The sequence below is a fragment of the Odontesthes bonariensis genome, chromosome 16, assembly GCF_027942865.1.
Source record: "Odontesthes bonariensis isolate fOdoBon6 chromosome 16, fOdoBon6.hap1, whole genome shotgun sequence".
Lineage (NCBI taxonomy): Eukaryota > Metazoa > Chordata > Actinopteri > Atheriniformes > Atherinopsidae > Odontesthes > Odontesthes bonariensis.
The window spans coordinates 9,006,375-9,028,142 of record NC_134521.1 but is presented as its reverse complement, the minus strand read 5'-3'; the positions used below and the strand labels follow the sequence as shown (position 1 = coordinate 9,028,142).

Here is a 21,768-nt window from a genome sequence, read left to right as displayed (position 1 = left end):
TTGCTCTGTTATTGCTGGTTTTTTACCACGGTCTGTAATTTCATCACAGTGGAAACATTATTGCAGCCCAGCCATTGAGGTGAAAATGCTCCTGCTGGTTTGCATGCTGTTTCTTCTACAATGTCTCTGATAACTATCAACCCATTGTTGCATTTAGAGAGACCGTAAGGCAGACAGGCCCAGAGACCGTCCGTGGTTTGCTTCCAGGCTTTCTTATTAGTGGCACCCGAAGGCGAGCTTGAGAAGCAGCTCTGACCTTTTGGATAGGTTGGCTTGTTGTTGCAGGGAGACGCTGAAATGGACAGAAGTTGGCCAACCAAAAGAGAGACAGAAGGAATCTGTCAAGAGTGATCAAAATCAGGAAACCTGAGCCGACTGTTGAGAACTCGCACCGAACCGTAAAGGAGGAACTTAAAGGGGAACTCCGGTGCATTTGAAGCGCAATCCCATTGCTAGAGGTTGTCAAATACTGATAGTAGGACACAGACCGGTGCAAATCGGCGCTCCCTGTGCGGCAATTGCGCTGTTTATGCAGCCTGTTATGCGAGGCTAATACGTGGTGTCTAAGGGGCAAATAATAAACCTTCCACGTAAAACAACTTGCACACTGCAGAAACGTCACACCACTTTATAAAGTCACAAGCCTTACCATCAAAACCATATGCATGATGGTTCTCACATTACTGGCATGGGGACGTTACAAAACAACTTTATAAACAGCATGTCACTTACCGGTTAGTGACGCTCCGATCGATCGGCTGCCGATCATGATCGGCCGATAATGCCCAAAATAGCCTGATCGGCGATCGGAAAAATATGCCGATCAAAAAACCGATCACGTGACGTAAATTACTAGCTTTTTTTTTTTTTTTGACGTAAATTACTAGCGACCACTTTCTAATGTGGTACGGGACGTGTGTACAGAACCGAACAGGCAAAACCTCTACAGTGCATCTCAACAACATGACCTCTCTTGTCTGGAATTTCTTCAAAGTGTGTCAGAAAGATGTGAAACTTACTGCGGTCACGCCATCTGCGCTTCGGAGAGGCACGGTCGCGCTAGCTACACTTGAAAATCGAGTGCCCGTTTACATCGCGTTGTACGGTAAAGCGTGTGAGCGATTTATGGTGCCGTAAACTCAGAAATCTATATCGAAGTTATATTTTTCATTTGTTGGAATACATACACCTGTCATTACTTGGTTGTTTTTTTACTACATTCTTTTTAATGATTAAAACAAAATGATAGAACAAAATTATTGAAGCATATTCAGAATCAAACTCATTTCTGCATAGTCAGATTTGAAAACTTAATTTAGAACCAAATCAAAATGTTCTCTGCCGACTCCACCAGATTCTTGTTCTACATGTCCCCAGCTACCTCTGGCGGTTTAATTTCTATAAATGGTGCACTCTCTGCTAGATGAAAGGCATGGAAATGTCCGATTCCTTCCGTGATCGGCAGTGATCGGCAATCGGGCAGATCATGATTTTGGTGATCGGTGATCGGTCCAAAAAATGCTGATCGGAGCATCACTATTACCCGTTGTTGGTATGCTCGCGCATGTGAAAGCCCAAAACAGTCAATGGATGATACTCCCAAATCCAAAACAATTATCTTCTCTAGAAAAACTGCGTTCAAGTATTTAAAACATTACAACAACATTACTGGGCATGTATTGTTATTGGATGACCCACTCTAACCACTGAGCCACAGCCACCCCCCCCAATGGTCATCGTAAAACCATCGGGACGCTTCGATGTTTGTTTTTTAATGCAAGAGATGGATGGATTTTCACTTTTTGTTTTATGGTTAGCATCATATGCTCTTTTGATAAAAAAATTTTAAAAAACGTGCCTATTTGTGAACACTAAGCAGAGGTGGGTAGTAACGAGTTACATTTACTTGAGTAAGTTTTTGAAAAAATTATACTTCTAGGAGTAGTTTTAAATCACTGTACTTTTTACTTTTACTTGAGTAGATTGGTGCAGCAGAAACTGTCCTCTTACTCCGCTACATTAGGGTAAAATGAGCTGGTTACTTTTCTTCTTACCTCTTTGGTATTCTACGCCTCATTATTTTTATCCCCCCGCGTACGCCTCATTATAATGTTTTATTCTGACAGAGAGAGAGACTTCCGCCAAAGGCTCTACCACCTGACTGTGTTCCACCAATCAGACGTAGCCGTACAGTCTGGTCACGTGACCATACTCAATCTCAGCGGCGGGACGGGTTAGCTTTACAGTTTACAGTCGTAGCAAACAAACAAAGAAACAGATGAAAAATGTCAGAATCAACGGTGGGAAATGAAGACGCCGACGAGGCCTCATACTGAAAGCATGTTTACCTTACAAAGAGTGAGAAACAGCAGCTACATTATGTGTCTTCTGTGTCAACCAAAACAAACGCACATTTCAGCAGAAACTCAACATCTAACTGTCTGATTGAATGCTTGTGTTAACAAATAAATCAGACGTTACTCAACAGTTACTCAGTACTTGAGTAGTTTTTTCACCAAGCACTTTTTTACTCTTACTCCAGTCATTATTTGGATGACTACTTTTTACTCTACCCACCTCTATTTCTGCTCCACAACAGTTATCCAACACATGCCAACAACTCCGCCCGCCCGCCAGCAGCTGACAACGGCCTTCATTGCCTCTGCTACGCTAAATGATGACCAATGCTAACGCTAGCTAAAGGCTAGCATTTAGCTGAACTTTAGCTGAACTAAAGGCTGATTCTCAAGGTTGAAGGCAAGTGGAAGCAATGGAATAAAAACAATAGGGTCCTTGCAGTTTCACTGCTCGGTCCCTAATAACAGTTTCACTTTCTATCTATGCAACAATGTGGGAGCTATTAGCTCTGGGTAGGTAGAGGTCTCTGCAGAGTGGAAGTGGCCTTTTATGATCAAAGTGGGAGTTTTTATATCACTGGGGGGATTCTTCAATCACAACAAGTGATTGCCTAATTAGACCTGACGCCTGCATATGCTGTTAACATGATTGCATTTTAAAATGTATTCTATTTCTTTTTTTTTTTTAAATAGCGAATAGGGACAAATCTTGTGGATTTTAGGACAGACGACCAGTTGCAGAGACTTTCTGCAACGTCTTTCTCTCTGAATGATCATCATACATGTGAATATGGTTCTCACAGCGGTTATTATTTGCAATTGATCAGCTCGAAGCCTTATTTAAGCAGAAAGGAATATCTTGTGTGACATGAGAAACATGTTAAAGGGGAACTCCGGGGCATTTGAAGCAATCCCATTGCTAGAGGTTGTCAAATACTGACAGTAGGACACAGACTGGTGCAATAACCAGAGGTTGGCAGTTTGATTCCCATTCTCACTCTCACCACTCTAAGATTTGTGAAACTGACAGCTCACACTGTCTCCATGAGTGTGTGACCCTGTGTGTTCAACAGGTGCCGACCTGGATGGGTCAAATTTCCTGTATCTACATGACAATAAAAGTCTTAATTGTGTAGAAACTGGGTATTCATGTGTATTTATACTTATAATATTAAAAAAAATTATATTAGTTATGTCACATCCACTTAAATCAAATTATACTTCATCAATTTTCAGACTGATCTATGCTGCCATTCACATACGTTTTAGTGTGTAAGAACAGAGAAAATTCCTTTTAAAAGCACGAGATTAATGGGGAAAAAATGCAGATGAATTCTGGGATCTAACGTTTGGACTCCAGACCAAACGAATCTGATTAGCACCACCGATGGGTGAAGTACCTCACGCTTCTTGTACTAATCAGTGGAGAGACTTTTGGACTTTAGAAATTAAGTTTCATCCTTCCTGGTCTCTTTTTTTTCCGCTGCACCAACACTTTTAGAAGAGAAAACAATAGGGCCCCTGCAGCAGTGTGAAGTAGGGCAGCGGGGGCCCAAGGGAACCAACTTGGGGACCTCAGAAGCAGGAAGGAGTGACTAAGGCCCCATCCACACGTAGCCGGGTATCTGCTAAAACGAATATATTTTTCTACGTTTGGACCTGTCATCCACATGAAAACGCATAAAAACGCACCGTAAACGAATGTTTTTAAAAACTCCGGGCAAAGTGAAGATTTTTGAAAACTCCGTTTATGCAGCTGCGTGTAGACAGAGATAACCGGAGATTTGCGTTTTCGAACGTCACAATATGCGCCAAAACAACAACAAATCTGCTTAAAAGTCTAAAGTGCGACCTTTGTTTACTGAAGAAGCATGGATGTCTTGAGAACTGTGGTGGTTATTATTGTGCAGGCGCTGTTTACAGCCTTGATTTTACACGCCCAAGTCGTACTCCTCACTCCTGTCGCTGTCGGAATTATTACGTCCTCATATCGAGGGGCAGTCCACTGTCATACGATCACCTGTCCGTGTGCTCAAAAAAGTGGCGTGCACACTTTATTATTTAGCTGACGAGGGCAGATTGCGCAAAACAGCAAATGCATTTGGGTTGTCAAGACAGGTGAAAACGCAGATGTTCGGTTATGTGTGGAAGGTGTTTTTTTTTTCGAAAACGAGGTAATGTGGATACAGATTTTTTTATAAACGGAGGGGGGGGATATTCGGTTTTAAAAATACCCGGCTACGTGTGGACAAGGCCTAAGGTGTTCCGTTTATTTCTAAGAGACCCGTCGAATGTATCGGGCTGTTCACGCACCAGTGTGAGGAAGCCACGACCTTTTACACTTCACGCCTCACCTGAGTCGTCTCTTCTTCACCTGCAGGATCAGGGAAAGATCGGCGTCATCTTCAACGTGGGAACAGATGACATCACCATCGACGAGCCTGCTGTCATTGTAAATGATGGCAAGTACCATGTTGTGCGCTTCACACGCAGCGGTGGCAATGCCACTCTCCAGGTGGACAACCATCCTGTCATTGAGCGTTACCCACCAGGTAAGGCCGATCGGGGGCTGTCTCATGCATGGACGACTGCTTAGCCTCGGAAGATTGCAGTTTAAGAATATATCTCTTGCGTAGTGGCTTATTTTGATTCATTTGAAATGTACCACACTGTTATGCGAAACGTAGTGCATTGTGGGAAATGTATTGATCTAAAATTCCCGGAAGCTTTGTTTTCATCAGCTGTAGCTGCAGACCTTTCCAAAGGATGTGATGTAAGAGTTATTTTTAATTGGTCCATGTACAGCAAAGGCCTAATTTGGTCCCCCAAATCTAAAGTCAAGGCTCTCTGACAGTTAATTCAACTGACAAATTCTTGTTGACATTCATGCTTAATGTGTCCACTGTTAAACATCATGTGAACTGTGACGCTCAGTTAGGTTCGGTTTCACTTTATGTTTGTTATCGAGGTGAAACCCGTAGAAATGAAAACTTAAAACACAACATAGACCCTTAAAAAAAAAGGAAATAAAAAGCAGCATTTATAATGTAATCACAACCGGCTGCAGCTTTAACCTGCTGTGAACCAATCAACCAATTAACCTCATTCAGAACAGGTGCACCAGCTGGCACAGCGAGAGGAGCCGCGGTTCCCCGTCTGCCTCCAGCTGGTGCTCCAAGAGCGCACGCTTACCCCACAGATCTACATAAACGAAAATTGTATAAAAGTAAATGGCCATGTGTGCCCCTTCCTGTCAGCTCCCACTCGGGTATCAGTCACTTTGAAACATTCCAAATGGTGAAAGACTGGAGCAATCATACAGAAGGGCTCATTTCATGCCTAAAGGGAGCGTGCACCATACACTGCAGGTGATAATTATGCCTGTTTTGTTCCACTATTGGTCATTTTTGGCTTTAAATTGACTTCAAACACCATGAAGTAGCTGAGGCATGGTATAGAACATCAAAGGGGCAGGCACTCATACTCCAGCTCTGCGAGGGCTTAATGGATGTTCGGTTTCATGCATTTCACAATAAAAGCATAGTCCCACTTTAATGCGCTTTGACTCTTTTAACATGTTCTTTTAGAGTCGGATATTTTATACTCACTCGTGCATTTCCATGTTCGATTTTAAACACTTAGTGGTTATATGCAGTAAACGTGTTTGCTTTTCACAAGTTGTACATCAAACAAGCTGCCTGGCATGTAAATATAATTGTATTTTATTTCTACAGCCCTTTACAGACAATCCTTACGGTGTACCAAAGTGCTTTAAAGCAGGTAATAAATAAAGAGAAGAATAAGTAAAAACAATAAAAGAACAGTGAAAGCAATAAAATACAACAAAATCGAATAAGATAAAAGTGTCATCATACTACTGGGTATTAAAAGCCATCCTAAATAAGTAGGTTTTTAGCCTAGATGTGAAGAGGCCCAGGTCAGAAATAAGACGCAGCTGGACGGGGAGCTTATTCCAGAGCCTGGGGGCAGCTTTGGGAAAAGGCTCGCTCACCCCAGGGTTTGTATTCTGACCTGGGCACTTCCAGAAGAAACTGATCTGTTGACCTCAGAGCTCTACCAGGACTGTTAAAAGCTCAGATAAATATGATGGGGCGAGGCCGTTAAGAGCTTTAAAAACAAACATTAAAAGTTTAAAATCAGTTCTATAAAGGACAGGAAGCCAATGGAGGGAGTTAAGAACAGGAGTGATGTGCACACGTCTGTTGGTGTTGGTTAAAAGACGGGCAGCAGCGTTCTGCACCAGCTGACGGCGGCTGAGAGAAGACTGGGAGACGCCAACATAAAGTGCATTGCAATAGTCTGACCTTGAACTTATTAGGGCATGGATGGCTTTCTCAAGGTCATGACGACTTAAAAACATTTTAACTTTGGCCAAAAACTAGTGCAAGAGTCCACAAATAATGTCAACAAGAATTAACTAGTTGTAGAGTCAAGAGCTTGTTCAATTTAGCTGATGACTGAAAGAGTTAGAGCAGATTTTTACTGTTGTTCAGTAACAGTTCATTCTGCTATCGTATATATTTTCTGTCAAAGCTTCTGTTGAATTTACTCCTGCTTTCATGTGTCCGTGTGTTTAATAGAGGGCTGAAGTCTCGCCTGACTCGATTCCTGATAAATACAACTGGAATTTGGTTTCTGTGGTTGAGCCAACCGTGCAGACACACAAATGCATAGCTGAAATATATTAGATTATGTCTCTTTGTTTGTTTGTTTGTTCAGAAGTTAACCGTTCCTCTCGAGGGAGCTGCAGCACAAAGAAAGCCGTTACAGGACATCACGCACTGCATTACACACACTCTGTGCACAATTATTAGTCAAGTGGAAATCTTCAGGGTTTTATCTTTATTTATATTCATATTTTTCAACCCTAGAGCAAATTAATTTATACTCAGTGGATTTAATCATTATCTGGGATGATGTGCCCCAAAGTGATTAACACCTGATATTAATAAATGCATAATAACGACCTCAGGCGAAAGGCACCGAAATAACAGGTTTAAGTGACAGGAAAACATCAGAACTTGTTACATGTCCTCCAGACAGATACGACTCTCAGACTTGAGAAGGTTGAAATTAATCTGAAAAAGACTTGATTGAAATTAAACGTGAAGCCACCGTATTCTCCAGAACTGCAGCTTACCTGGAGAAGAAGAAGGCGTCGAGTGCTCAGAGAAAGGGTGAAAGTTAGGAGGGCTGAAACCCGCCCGCCTCCCGATGACATCCACAGTCTGAACTGTCAGCGTCGGGTGGAGAAACAGCAGAAGACGGATGTTTTCAAAGGATTTGCAGACGGATAAGAATAGACTTGATGGGGCAGAGGGATGTGTCAGGGTGGAGAAGGGGCGCCGGTATGTGCTGTTATCGTTAAAGAGGAGCCGCTTGGACCTTATCGGGTCGAAAATGGAATAAAAATCAAATTACAAAGCCGCCGCCAGAAGCTGGAAGATATCTTTTTCTTTCAGTGGTAACTGCAGACGTCTGCAGACGACCTTTGGGCGTGCTGTGTCACATGCACCCGGGCCTCCTTCCTCAGTGGATTTGCATCCTATCGAAGAAAGAAGAGCAAGAAGAAGAGGAAGAAGAAGAATAATCTAAGGCTGTGTTCGAAACTGCATACTTCCATTCTGCAAACGGCATACTCACCGATCAGACAGTATGCAGAGCGTTTACCCACAATGCATTTCGCTCCTGCCCGAGCCGAAATCAGCCAGCCTGATGCTGATTTCACTTAAAGGGGAACTCCGGGGCATTTGAAGCGCATTTCCATTGCTAGAGGTTGTCAAATACTGATAGTAGGACACAGACAGGTGCAAATCTGCGCTCCCTGTGCGGAGATCGCGCTGTTCGCTCAGCCTGTCATGCGAGGCTAATACGTGGTGGCTAGGGGCAAGCGCTAACCCTTCCACGTAAAACAACAACTTGCACACAGCAGAAACGTCACACCACTTTATAAACCATCCGACAATAAAGTCACAAGCCTTACCATTAAAACCATATGCATGGTTCTCACATTACTGGCATGGGGACGTTACAAAACAACTTTATAAACAGCATGTCACTCACCGGCTGGTTGTAGGCTCGCGCATGTGAAAGCCCAAAAGAGTCGATGGACGATAATCCCACATACAAAACAATTATCTTCTCTAGAAAAACTGCATGTATTGTTGTAATGTTTTAAATACTTGAACGCAGTTTTTCTAGAGAAGATAATTGTTTTGTATATGGGATTATCGTCCATCGACTCTTTTGGGCTTTCACATGCGCAAGTGTACAACCAGCCGGTGAGTTACAACCTCTAGCAATGGAAATGCGCTTCAAATGCCCTGGAGTTCCCCTTTAAGCTCTAAACTCTGTAAACTTTAGCAACATTTGAAACATTTTCAGATCCCCAACGTGTTGAAAATCTGACAAAATACCGGCTATTTACAATTTTGTTCCCACGAATTCGGCGCTACTAAAGCTAGCCGCAGTGAGCAACGCACTTCCGGTTATTTTCACAAAATAAAATACCCGTTGCCTTTTATCATAGGGAAAGCCTTTACGATACAATTTGGTGCTTTTGTTTTGAAAACAGGAAGTGAACCTACCCTCGTTGTAGCTAGCTTGAAACTGCCGTTTTGACAGGAAATGACGATCGGCGACGTTACGTTACGTTGCATCTTGGGTAATTTGAGTATGAGTAGTAACCTCATGATGCATACCCAACATTTCGGCGAATCTAGTATGCATCCGGGAACGTCTCGCTTACTCAAACTCGCTTACTAACTCAAAAAGTTAGTATGAGTAGTAGGAGTAGTACGAGAAGTATGCGGTTTGGAACACAGCCTGTGTGTAATTTCATTGCCAATGATGGTGTAATAAGTGTGCAGCTCACCTTTGAGACAGACAGAACTCCCTTTCCCTTGTTGAACATCCATGTTCGACGTTAATAACATTCCAGCATTGTATTTGCTCGACGGTAAAATGAATCCTGAGGATTAGAATTGGCATAATAATTGTTCACGCAGTGGAAATGTGCTGTGGAACTGAAGTGGGCTGAGACTCCAGCTCTCTGTAATGACTCGTATCTGCAGGTTTTTCCCTGATTGTCTCTTTTGAATTGATGTTGTTTCTTATGTTTTTACCTGAATTAACCTTTTTCTACTGAGTGCAACAGATCATTTTGATGTGTTTGATATTTACTGAAGAGCATGCTTTGCTTGAATAAATAGCTAAATAATACTAACTAGAGTAGCACATTATAAATAGCCTAAAACGTAACACTAACTAGTTTAAACACTGTTACTCATAATAACTAGATAACACTAAGTAAAGTACAATTTTCTTTTAACTTGGTGAAACTTGCTAACATGCTCACCCTGTTAGCCCTTCTAACTTTGTTTCTAACCATGTGATCTTTCAGCTTGCAGACTTTAACCTTTAATCTGTCTCTCCAAATTCTTTGAAGGACACTATGATAATGAACGACTGGCTATTGCCAGACAAAGAATCCCATACAGACTCGGTCGGGTAGTTGACGAGTGGCTACTCGATAAAGGTAAAAATTAATTGATTAATTAATAAATCCTTGAAATAACCACTAAATAACCTTTCCCTTTGAGAGGTGCAGTGCCAGAAGACAAGGGTGACAAGGGTCAAGATACCCTGACACATATTTCCATTTGAATCAGAATTGGCTTTGAATTTTGATGTCCACAGTATAACTTCATATGAAAAGTAAGTGTGAAGGCAAATCTCTTGGTATTTTGTCATCCTTACACCTTGTGGAGATGCTGCACCTTAAACTAAATTAATTAAAAGCACACAACCCTTGTCTAACCCCCTTCGTCCTTCTTAACCACTGTGTGTAAATAGATGCTGTGTGTTGTTACTCAACATGAAAATCATTAAAATGTTGTATGTCAGTAGCATCAGTTACTATTAACATCTAACTCGTGACTTAAATTGATCGTAATACATCTTAATAGCTGAGGTTTTTGAGCCCAGACAGGCTGGCTGTGGTGGTTCACTGTTAGCAGCCATTAGCTAGGTCCATAAGCGTTCTCTTGACCCGGGCCCACTGCTGCAGCCCTGTGATGTAACTCTGCTTATCAGTGCAGCAGCTGTCAGTTGGGCTTTTGGGCATCGTTCCCCCCCTCTCAGGTGAAACAATTGGACGAGTGGGAACCCAGAACAAAGGCTTTTCTAACGGCCTGATGGCAGACAAAGTCAGGGGAGGAGTGTCATTTAGCCTCACACGGTCTGAAGCACGGCACGTCGGCCATTTTAATAATTCTCTGTAAAAAACAAGCCATGAGACATCAATCCTCACACCATCTATTCCAGAGCTAAGAGTTAAATAGAAAAGCATCTGTCTCCCTCCGTGCCGGCAGTTTACTAACTTATTCAAAATGACTCAGAAAACATTTCAACTTAAACAGCTAAATAGGCTTTGAGCCTCCTGTTGCATGTGTGCTGTCAAACTATTCTAAACTTAATGCTAACTGTAGTCTTCCCTGTCTAATATCTAAATCCACTTTTAAACTAATTAATGTCTATAATCACCAAAGCCCGTCTGGTTCAGATCATTTTCTTGTGCACAATGTACCCTTTGACGTCTCTGTGTCTGCTCTACTATCTTCTCCTCTTCTCCACCTTTTCTTTCTCTCTGTGACTCTGTCTGACTTCAGGGAGACAGTTGACCATCTTTAACAGCCAGGCGGCCATTAAAATCGGCGGTCAGGACAAGGGTCGGCCCTTCCAGGGTCAGATTTCAGGGCTTTACTACAACGGCCTGCAGGTGCTCAAGCTGGCGGCGGAAAACGACCCCAGCGTGCAGGTGGAGGGGAACCTGCGTCTGGTCGGAGACTCGCTGTCCGCGCTGACCACCGACTCCACCTCTGCGACGCCGCTGGCCGTGTCTGACATGTCCACCACCATCATGGAGACCACCACCACCATGGCTACCACCACCACCCGCAGGCAGCGCTCACCCAGCTTGAGGGAGAGCATCTCAAAGGTCAGAGAGTTTAAAGGAACGTCTGACTGCGAGGTGCTAATTTGCTGAAAAACGGGGGCTTAATTGACCTGCGAAGTTAGCTGAAGGTTGATGGTAATGTGGCGCTTTATGTCATTATTAGGGACCGAGCAGTGAAACTACAAGGACCCTATTGTATCTGTACTGTTTCTTATTTTACCGTCCGACTTCCGTCCGATTCTTTGCAAAAGGTGCTCGAAAAGAATCTCAACTTTATATTTTTGGGAGTCGCTCATTGACTCTGTAGCGCCCCCTACGATGCTTTAAAATGGTCCCCGCATTGGGGTTTCACGTTGGACGACAAAATTCGGTACACTCATTCATCATGCCCAGACGCTCAAAAAAGTCTCATGCCGCCATGCTCCCACGTCCACAGGAAGGCGGCCATTTTGGATGGAAAGTGCCATTTTTGACCGATTCCACGCCTTGCATATGATCGAACTTGTCCTACAGATTTAATGCTACAGGCTTCAAACTGGGCCAGGTTACTCTTAAGACATGGGGGGGAAAAATCATTGGGCAACTTTTTCAAAACTTAAAGGGCGTGGCCGTGGCGACGCCTCAAAGTTGGATGACTCGCCATCACTCGCCACAAAAAATGAAGTCGCTTATAACTCCCACATACATTATCCAATCTGTCCCAAACTTCATACGGTGAATGCTGGACCCAGCCTGAACGCGTACATACTATCATAGTGACATCCAGCTATAGCGCCACCTGCTGGTGGTTGGAAACATCCTTTTTTTTCCACACCTCGCATTTGATCGAACTCCTCCTACTGATTTAATGCTACAAGCTTCAAACTTGGCCAGGTTACTCTTAAGACATGGTGGGAAAAAATCATGGAGAAACTTTTCGAAACTCTGAACGGTGTGGGCGTGGCCAAGTGGTGAAAATCATGTGATGGTGTTTGTGATTTGAAAGCCTTATCATCGCAAGGTCATGAAACTTGGCACACACGTCCACCCTCTCGACCTCGTACGTATGTAAAGGGTATCGTGTGTGGGCGAAGATAAATGGCTCAGTGGCGCCCCCTAGAAATTTTCAAAAACCCCTCCGTATTGGGGTTATTCTGTGCTCATACGTACGCAGAGGGTATCGTGCGTGTAGGCAGAGCTGCGCGACTACGACGTCCAGCGCATGCCCCAACATGCGCACATCTCGTTGATCATGTTTTTGTTCCCCGTGTTTAACAGATCTGAGAATCTATAACGAGGCTCTGTAGATCTAAAGATTAGTTCTAACGAATGCAAGAAAAACGCATGTTTACCGACGTGTTGCCAGTGTTAATGAGATGTGGATTGGCATTGTCTCCAAGAGTGCAAAGTTCTGATGAACAGAAAAGCAAATTTTAGATGTTTCTTTCAGAAATTCAGCCCTCAGACTGCTTGAAACCGGTGTAATTACTCCTCTTTTGCAGCGTGTGATAAGGCCCTCGAATCCTTCGTTCTTACTCAGTGCACTTGTCTTGCTCTCAGCATAGTTATTGATTTGCACATTGAAGTTGATCATACAGCACCGGTCTGGGCAAACAGAGTAACAGAAATCCTTAAACAACGGAAACAGAGGTGCGAATGAAAACCTTTAACGGCAGCAGTTTGGTTTGAGGATGTTTTTAACTCTAATAGAATAAACCAACCGAGGAAAATCAGACAAAACATTCGACTCCTTAGTTTCTTTCTACTCTTGTAAAGGCCGTGGCATTTTAGAAGGAGGAGCCCAAGATCTTCTATCGCTGCTGCAAACGTTTTATTGAGGGAAACACAACAAAAGACTGAAACAGGGTTAGTTGAGCCTCTAAGGAAGACTATTTTTTCATTAAGTTTTCCTAAATTGGTGATCAAAATGTTGCCGTTAAAGCCTGAATCTCACGTATGTATGACACACCAGCTGTACATGTTTCTAATCGTGTCTGTGGTCTCAAAGCTGCTGCTTTATAATAAATAAATTGTTCAGGAACAGCGGACCTCTGCCAAGGACAGCACTGATCAAACATCATGATGATAGGACACATTGCATGCACACTTGAGTGATTTGAGCACCAAAGAGCACCATCAGATATCCACCCGCAGCCGGGCATTCTTCAAATCTGCAGCACTGTCTCATTCTGACACAGCAGGGGGTCTTTGCATACCGAACGGAGCCCCTTTAAGGCATCTTTCTTCTGAGATGTCATTGCGAATCGTCCGCTGGTTATTTATTGGGAAAAGGGTCAACTTTGGCAGCTCTCAGGCCACGCCTGTTCACAAGCTCCTGCTGTGACTGAATTATGAAAATGAAAATAAAAGATAAAAAGTCTGCTCCTTTATCCTGGAACCTTGAGCCTTTGCCTCCATGAAAAGTTGTCGGGGAGTTTTTGCCCGATCCTGCTTCCACACAAACAAACAAAGACAAAGAAAACATCAGATATTAAAGGGATAGTTCGCTTCTTTTGACATGAAGCTGTATGACATCCCACAAAAATAAAGCGTTTTGCTTCTCAAAACAATATGCGTTCAAAAGAGTAATACATTTGCATCACAAAATCGTTCTCCAGGAAAAAGTCAGACCTCACAATCACTTGGCCCTATTTTCTCTCCCTTCGTATCACTGCCTGCTGTGCAGACCGTGCAGACCGAGCAGTCCCCTGCTTCCGAGCAGCAAACACCTTAACAGGCGCGGCAGGCGGCAGCAGGCAGTGATACGAAGGGAGAGAAAATAGGGCCAAGCGATTGTGAGGTCTGACTTTTTCTGGAGAACGGTTTTGTGATGCAAATGTATTACTCTTTTGAACGCATATTGTTTTGAGAAGCAAAACGCTTTATTTTTTAAACCCCAGCCAACTAGCCGGACTACCTTCGTCAACACCAAAACGAGGCTGGAACTCGGCTCACAGGACGCAGCAGGGGGTAAGAAAATGTTCATAAATGATGTTGCTAATATGGGATGTCATACAGCTTCATGTCAAAACAGGCAAACTATCCCTTTAAATCGTATACAGTGTGCGACTTGAATCCATTCAATGAGGTTTGTTCCAGATATCTGAGTAAGAATTCTATATTCAATGCACTTTATTTCAAAGTGGAATAATGATGTGCTTCAGCACGGCTATTTTATATGTAAAAACAGGCGTTTTATAGAGAATATCTGATGCATATTTTTACAAACTGAGCAGTCAAAATGTTACAAAAGCCCAAAAGTTCACCATTCTGCTTTACCAGGCATCCTACACTCTGAGTTGGTCACATGTTCACGTAAAAGAATGTTTTTAAAGGCAAACCACACAGAGTAAAATGGCAACAAGGCCTTTACCCCACAGGGAAGCCATCAGTGATGTTTATTTGTTGTTTGCACATGAAAACAGCCACGGGCTGATGGAGGAAAAGCAGCTGTATATGCGCTCGTTTGGAACACAAAGTCTTACTGGAGTCGCTTCAAGCTAAAACACAACAGCGGCTCTGTGCTGCATTCTGCAGATTGTCTTCACATCGAGCAGTCAGCTGGAAAACATGCTCCTAAAAAAGTTGGAAATGTGTTAACAACACGTTTTTTTCTCAATTTTCCTGCAGCCCCAGAGCTCCGACGATATTTTGGTGGCCTCAGCCGAGTGCCCGAGTGATGACGAGGACCTGGAAGAGTGTGAGCCGGGAACAGGTGGGTTGCAAAACGTAGGGCTGTGGTGCTCATTCAACCTGCTCAGGATTGTAAAGACAATATATGGCTGTCTGAAAAGCATAGTTGTTTTGAAAGCATTGAATTCTGGTATCGTTCCCCTGTTCTGTCAGGCAGCTCGTTCATATTTGGACAGTTGCTGCAGCCTTAATTCCTCCTGTATGCGTCCGTAAACCACTCTGAGGATATTATCAGGGAGCACGCTGAAGACAGAGTGGCTGTAGATCAGGCTTCTGACAGAAACAAGCTGTGGAACTTCAGAATGAATCTGCCCTTTATTGTGGGAGCCTCCATTATTAATATGACCTTATCAGAATTGTTTGTTGTTGGCTGGCCTTGCGATGTGTGACTCAAATAATGATGAAAGCAGAACCAAGCAGCCAGAAATGTATGTGCAGCTATTAAAAAAAAATATTCCCTTGACCTCCTGTTGAGGAAACTCAATGTGGCACAGCAGCACAAAGGGAAGTAGAGGTTGTTATGGCACCAATGACGAAGAAATTAATGAGATATTGTAGCAATAATTCTCAAATACACACACACTGAAATACTGTTTGTATATATACATCTGCAGTATCTGTGGTGTGGTTTATATACAGCCAGAAAGACTCTGCCTTCTGCCTCCAGCCACAATATTCCTGTGTGATTCCTGCAAATAATAACCTGTTTGCTCTTTTTTGTCATCCCCAAACCTGAGCCCACCAACGTGCACGAGCCGCACGGCCTTTTAATTTACTGCTCTTTTATCTGTCATGTGCTCCTCATTCAGCTGCAGCCTTTCGTGGGTCCTTGTATTTGTCTGCATGTGAGCTCTTTTATGTTTTTATGCTCTGCTGTTTTGCATTTTCGTGTCATAAAAAGATACTTATTCTGATTGGCTAAAGAGAAATATGTTTGCTCAACAGTGAGGTAAACACTCCTGAACTCAGTATGTTTATGTAGCGCCGACATGTTTCTGTGTCACGTGTGGAATAAGATACCTTTCTGATTATATCGCCGGTAAGGCAGATGATATCAGTCTGAGTTACATCATAAGCAGATTGCACTTTTCACCTTAATAAGCCAGAATGTTCAGTTCTTCTGATGGAGCATCCTTTTCTGTTTCCTTTCCAGGAGGTGAATTAGTGTTGCCTATAATAACAGTGGATTCCCTTGAGCCCCCATCCATCGCCACCCGTTACCCCGTCATCCCTCCTCCTCCCACCCTCCTTTCCCCTCTTGAAACCACCAAAGAGTCTCTGATACTCCCTCCTCACCCTTCCTGCCCCCCGGACCAGGAGGACTGCGGTGACCCTGTGGAGGTCTCGGCCTTCGGCTCAGGGGAGATGACAGAATCCGACGACGAGGACTTTTACAAAAATAACTCCCCCATGGTCACTGACAGGACAGTCCTTCCTCCACCTCCCGCCGCCGGTGAGGGTGGAGTCCAGAAACCCCACCCCTTACCTCCTTTTGTTCCCACCACCAACCCTGACCAACTCCACATTCCTGCAGGCAAAATGAACACCCGCGACCAGGTGCTTCTGCCCCCTGCTCCTCCATCCTCCCGAAACACACCAGGACTAACTTACCCCCCCAATTTTCCCCATGTGCCCACAGCCGGCCCCACGGCCTCGGATGAAAAGAGCCAGCCCGGTGCCGTGGAGGTGATCAGGGAGTCCAGCAGCACCACGGGGATGGTCGTCGGCATCGTGGCTGCTGCTGCTCTCTGCATCCTCATCCTCCTGTACGCCATGTACAAGTACCGCAACCGGGACGAGGGCTCCTACCCGGCCGACCAGAGCCACAGCTTTGCCAACAACGCCGTGGAGGGCAACGGATCGGTGGTCAAAGACAAAAGCACAGCCACGGCCTCCGTGGCAAAGGCCATCACAAAGGGCAAAAAGAACAAGGACAAAGAGTACTACGTGTGAAACCTTAGGAGGAGAGGAGGCGGGCGTGGACTGAGACAACAGGATGAGGGGGGATGCTTTCCTTTTTGCTACCCGAATCTGTCAGAAATTCACAGGCCAAAAAAAAAAAAAAAAACCACACAACTGCACAAGGCGAGCAGATATTTGCTTTTACTTGTTTCCAAAAAGTCAAGGTTGTCCAGCTCCCAGTAGTGATAAATTGTTCTCTGTGACACAGGGTCCGACTCTGTGTCCAAATGTGCACTCGGTCTGCATTCACCAGTTCTTTGTGAATGTATCTTTTCTTTTCTAAATGTTTTTAACTACCTTTGAAGGGGCTTGGCTTTGTACATAGCATGGATACGGCGCTGTGAAGAAGAAAGTGCTGAGAACACCCAGTTTCTTTGGACTTTTCTTTGTAACGCTCTATCCCGAGTCTCAGTGTCCCCATTATGATCCATGAAGCAGAACAGGCTGGTTATTGGATTTTTATGGTAGATGAGCAGAGAGCACCCCAGCAGTCATCCTGAGCCCACTCAGCTTGGATAAGACATCACCTCTGCAGCCTCCGTGTTACGTTTCGGGGGGTTTTTGTGACTCCCAGCTCGCTCTGTCCACAACAGATGGTGTTATGTTACTGATGGAGTGTTGTGCTGTAAACAAAGCAAGACATCTAGCTCATGGTGAAACATTCTGCATCTTAAAGTGATGATAAAGTCAGTATCCATCCTGCGGTCAGTGAATCTCAGAAAAAAACCACGTGCGTCAGTGTGCCATTTCAAGTAGGGATAACTGTGAGCCCGTGAACACCAGTGAAGGTACTCCTCTAATCACTGCTTGTATGTATTGTACATATAGGTTAGCAGATTTTTCAAAGCTTCCTGTAAGCAGGGAAAGTGTGAAGATGAATAAACATCGACCCCGACCCCGCAGCTTTCATGCCAACATCCAAACTGCTGCAGCCCGAGGAGCTCTGAGGAGCACAGAAGCGTATTTGGGGAAGATTTCTGTGATTGCTGCTTGGAAACGCGTCTCACCCCAGGCTGGCTCACACACAATCTTTTCTTTCCTCTAAACTGTCGTTGGAAGCACACAGAAAATGGAAACATATCTTTGAAACATAGATATTCCGTGTAAAGCAGCCAAACATGTATTGTTTTTTTTTTCTATCAGTTATCAAAAGACTATTCTATGAGGTGAATAATTGAAGATTTGTGAATTGTATTGATATTTCTCTGCTATTTCGATGTATCTTGTTACCACTCTTCTTAACACACTACATTTTAGGTTGCCTTCTACTTTAATCTGGACTAAAAAGCACACTACCCTCCAATAGCTGCAAATATCTTGTGTTTTTTTGGGGGGTTATTTCCCATTCAAATTATGCAGAGAAAACACAAGGACGAAACAAATCAACGTTTTGTTTTGTTGCATTGTGCATTTTTACATGTGCCGAATCTGTTACTCAATGGATCTGATGATATAAAAAGCCATTTTTCTCTGTTGGGTTATTTATTCATGCCCTGTGATTTCCTGTTCTCCTTCTTTTTTTTTTTTTATTCTTTTCTTTATCAAAGTGCCATTCAACGTGAGCTGCTCAGCGCTCAGAAAATATTCCATTCCTCACTCATTGCTATTGTATAGTGTTCATGTGAAATGAATCTTAATATGTGTACAGAACGTGGATAAAGATGAAAATACACTTGATTATATACTTTGTACACACCCGTGTCATGTGGTGTTTCTTATGGATTCTCAGGGGGGGCATTTTAGGGGGAACTGGGGCAGATGTGAACGAGGATTCGAGCTAAAAGGTGGAGCACCAGGGCATAAAATGTGCGTTTTGCCTCCAAAGAACCAGACTTTCTTGCAATCTTTTTCAAAGATTCAGTACTCGAGCGTTTTCAGAAGAGGTTGTTGTTTGTTGAGCAACGTAACGCTGACCTATGAATCATTCAAGCTTAAAAAAGGCATCAGGCTACAGGAAAGAACTCCAAACAGATAACCGATCATAAAGAACACATTTTAAATTCTATCTTTGGGCGGTTTGTTGTTGCTGCCTGTTGCAAAGATGCAATTTCTTCACATTTCGTAAATTGTTTCTCTTAAAAATGTCGAAGATAACACAGTTTAAGGGGCGTAAAATAGTGTTTTTACACCAGCAGGAGGATTCCCAAAGAGCTATTAGCTGAAAGCCTGTTATATCACAGCATGGTGTGCAGTGTGTCCTTCAGAAAATTAAGTAAACTGGAGGACAAAAGGTTCAAAGCTCTGTTTTACAGCATCTGAAAGTGATGAAAAAGCAAATCCAGCAAAGACCTGACACAGGAGCTGAGAGATGCATCTGGACCTTCAGCTGATCCATCTGCTGTTGGCCCAAGCCTCATCAGAAATGGGCTCCATGGAAGGGTGGCTGTCAAGTAGCCGTTCTTAAGGAAGGGAAACAGGGAGAAAAGGCTGAGCTGTGCCAAAGGACACAAGAAGTGGGCTGAAAATCAGTGGCAGCAGGTCTGATGGAGGGATGAATCCTCCCCAGAGCCCGGACCTCAACATTACTGAAGCAGTGTGGGATCATGTTGGCAGAGAACGGAACAAAAGGCAGCCCACATCCAAAGAAGAGCTTTGGGATGTCCTTCAAGAAGCCTGGAGAACTATTCCTGAAGACTCCTTAAAGAAAGGACAGAAAGCTGTCTGAGAGGGTTCAGGCTGAGTTGGAGGAGAAAGGAGCTCAGAGCAGATATTCACTTTAAAGCTGCTCAGAACTGAACAAACTCTGGTTCTGCCTCAGATTCTGGGTTTATGTTCATGTTTAAACACGTTTTAATAAATTGCTGCACGTGTGTCCCATGATTCAGGCGAAATATAGATTCTGCACAGGTCTGTATACATTGCCTCAGTCTGTCCATTGTTATGTAAGCTATGGGACTTAAGAATCTTTTGGGAAAGAAGAAACTAAATATATCCACGTCGATGTAATTCTACAAAGGCCACACTTTTCCAAATGGATAATTTGGACATATTTAACATGGAGAAGCAGCATTTCACACAAATTGCAGGCCATAAGAATGTGTCTTACACTTGAGTTTCATCATAATTCTTTATTTATTTCCTCTCTCTTGCTCAGTCTCTCTGATTTGGAGGCTGCATACTTCTGGTGTGTTAGTGATGCCTGGATGTCTAATATTTCAGGCACCAGGTTTCAGTTGAAAAATAAAGGCTGGATTTTTGTGTACACTTGATTTAGATCAATTAAGCTTAAAAACTGCAACATTTTAGGCCAGTTTAACTCCTGTCTGGGAGTCAGTTGAAATGGGATAATTAAGGCGAAGTGTTGACACATTTGGCTCTGTTATGACATCACTCTGTTGGTACAGTAAGAGTTGTTTGATTCGGTCAGTTTTTGGGTCATGGGTTTTGGCCAGTTGGCACATTCAGCTGAAGACATCATGAGCAATTATCATGAAAAGAAACCCACCTGTTTCTGTTTCAGCACCCACACAGTGCATAAATCAAATCAAATCAAATGTATTTGTATAGCACATTTCATGTATAAAACTATTCAAAGTGCTTTATGTAAAATAAAAGCATTGCAGCAGGGAGAGTAAAAAGCATTAAAAAATACATAAAATAATATAAAGAGAAACAAATAAAATAATTTAAATGAATTTAAAAACAAGCAACGGTCCAGATAAATTCAAAGATATCGTGCAGATTTCATGCATAGACACATGAGAAAAGAAATGTTTTTTAACCTGGATTTAAAAATGTCTCCATTTGGTGAAAGTTTAATCTCCACTGGCAGTTTGTTCCACTTGTTTGCAGCATAACAGCTAAATGCTGCTTCTCCATGTTTAGTCTGGACTCTGGACTGGACCAGCTGACCTGAGTCCTTGGATCTAAGAGCTCTGCTGGGTTTATATTCTCTGAACAGATCACAGATTGTAAACCATCAGCAGGCTTTTAAAATCTATTTTGTGACTGACTGGAAGCCAGAGTAAAGATTTTAAAACTGCTGTGATGTGTTCAGATCTCTTAGTCCGGGTTAAAACTCCAGCAGCAGCGTTCTGGATGAGCTGCAGATGTTTAATGCTCTTTTTGGGAAGTCCAGTTAAAAGAGCGTTACAGTGATGGAGTCTGCTGGAGATGAATGCATGGATGAGTTTCTCCTGGTCTGTTTGGGAGAGGAAGCACCTACTCTTGGTAGGGATTCATTTTCCACCAGGATCAACGTATTTCTTCTGTCCTGCTGCGTTTGGGCCGTTATGACGAGCCCTTTTGGTTGCAAAAGAACCCACATTAGGGGACCCAAAAGGTGAGGGATGTCTTACTGTTTCCTATCTTAAGGGACCCAAGTTTAAGGAAGTGGATTCCAGGTGTAGTGCAGAGTATTTCCACGTTCAGTATATGCCCGTCAGCACTGACCAGACCCACTTTTAGGTTTTATTTTCCTCATTCAGAGGCAAAGTCCTGATTTGCCACTCACTGGCTTGCACCATGGTTGTTGGCACTGACTTTTACATCATATCACAGCTGCTTATGTTGAGACGTGAGCTTTTCACTTTGATTTTATACTGATGCTTATGCCCTGAGGTCAAGAAGTTACAAAGTGCAAACTACAGTGAATATGGTTCAGTAGTTGTGACAAAGCATTCATGGCTGCTTAAAACTCAGGTCAGAGAGTATATCCAGGTCTCCACAGGAACCAATGCAGTCATGTATGTTGGTTTGGTTGACAGGATCTGCTAAATGATTGCATCTGAATGTACCAACCGTATCAGTGCAAAGCAACCATGTCAGGCCATAGAAATGATGACAAAGACAGTGTTTTAT

General features: G+C 43.3%; 1 protein-coding gene across 9 annotated transcripts in view; it reads left to right on the top strand.

Annotated features, from left to right (window-relative positions):
* Window positions 1–18,658, top strand: part of nrxn2a (neurexin 2a) — a 179,867-nt gene extending 161,209 nt beyond the window's left edge. For 6 of the 9 annotated variants that reach the window (XM_075487680.1, XM_075487679.1, XM_075487677.1 and 3 more), the window contains 5 exons: window positions 4,738–4,909; window positions 9,826–9,915; window positions 11,048–11,376; window positions 14,944–15,028; window positions 16,160–18,658. In XM_075487680.1, the coding sequence (XP_075343795.1) occupies window positions 4,738–4,909; window positions 9,826–9,915; window positions 11,048–11,376; window positions 14,944–15,028; window positions 16,160–16,959 (1,476 nt within the window). In that variant the 3' untranslated portion in view covers window positions 16,960–18,658. The remainder of the gene's footprint in view (window positions 1–4,737; window positions 4,910–9,825; window positions 9,916–11,047; window positions 11,377–14,943; window positions 15,029–16,159) is intronic. The other 3 variants (XM_075487682.1, XM_075487681.1, XM_075487685.1) reach the window with 1 other exon arrangement.
* The last annotated feature ends 3,110 nt before the right edge of the window (window positions 18,659–21,768 follow it).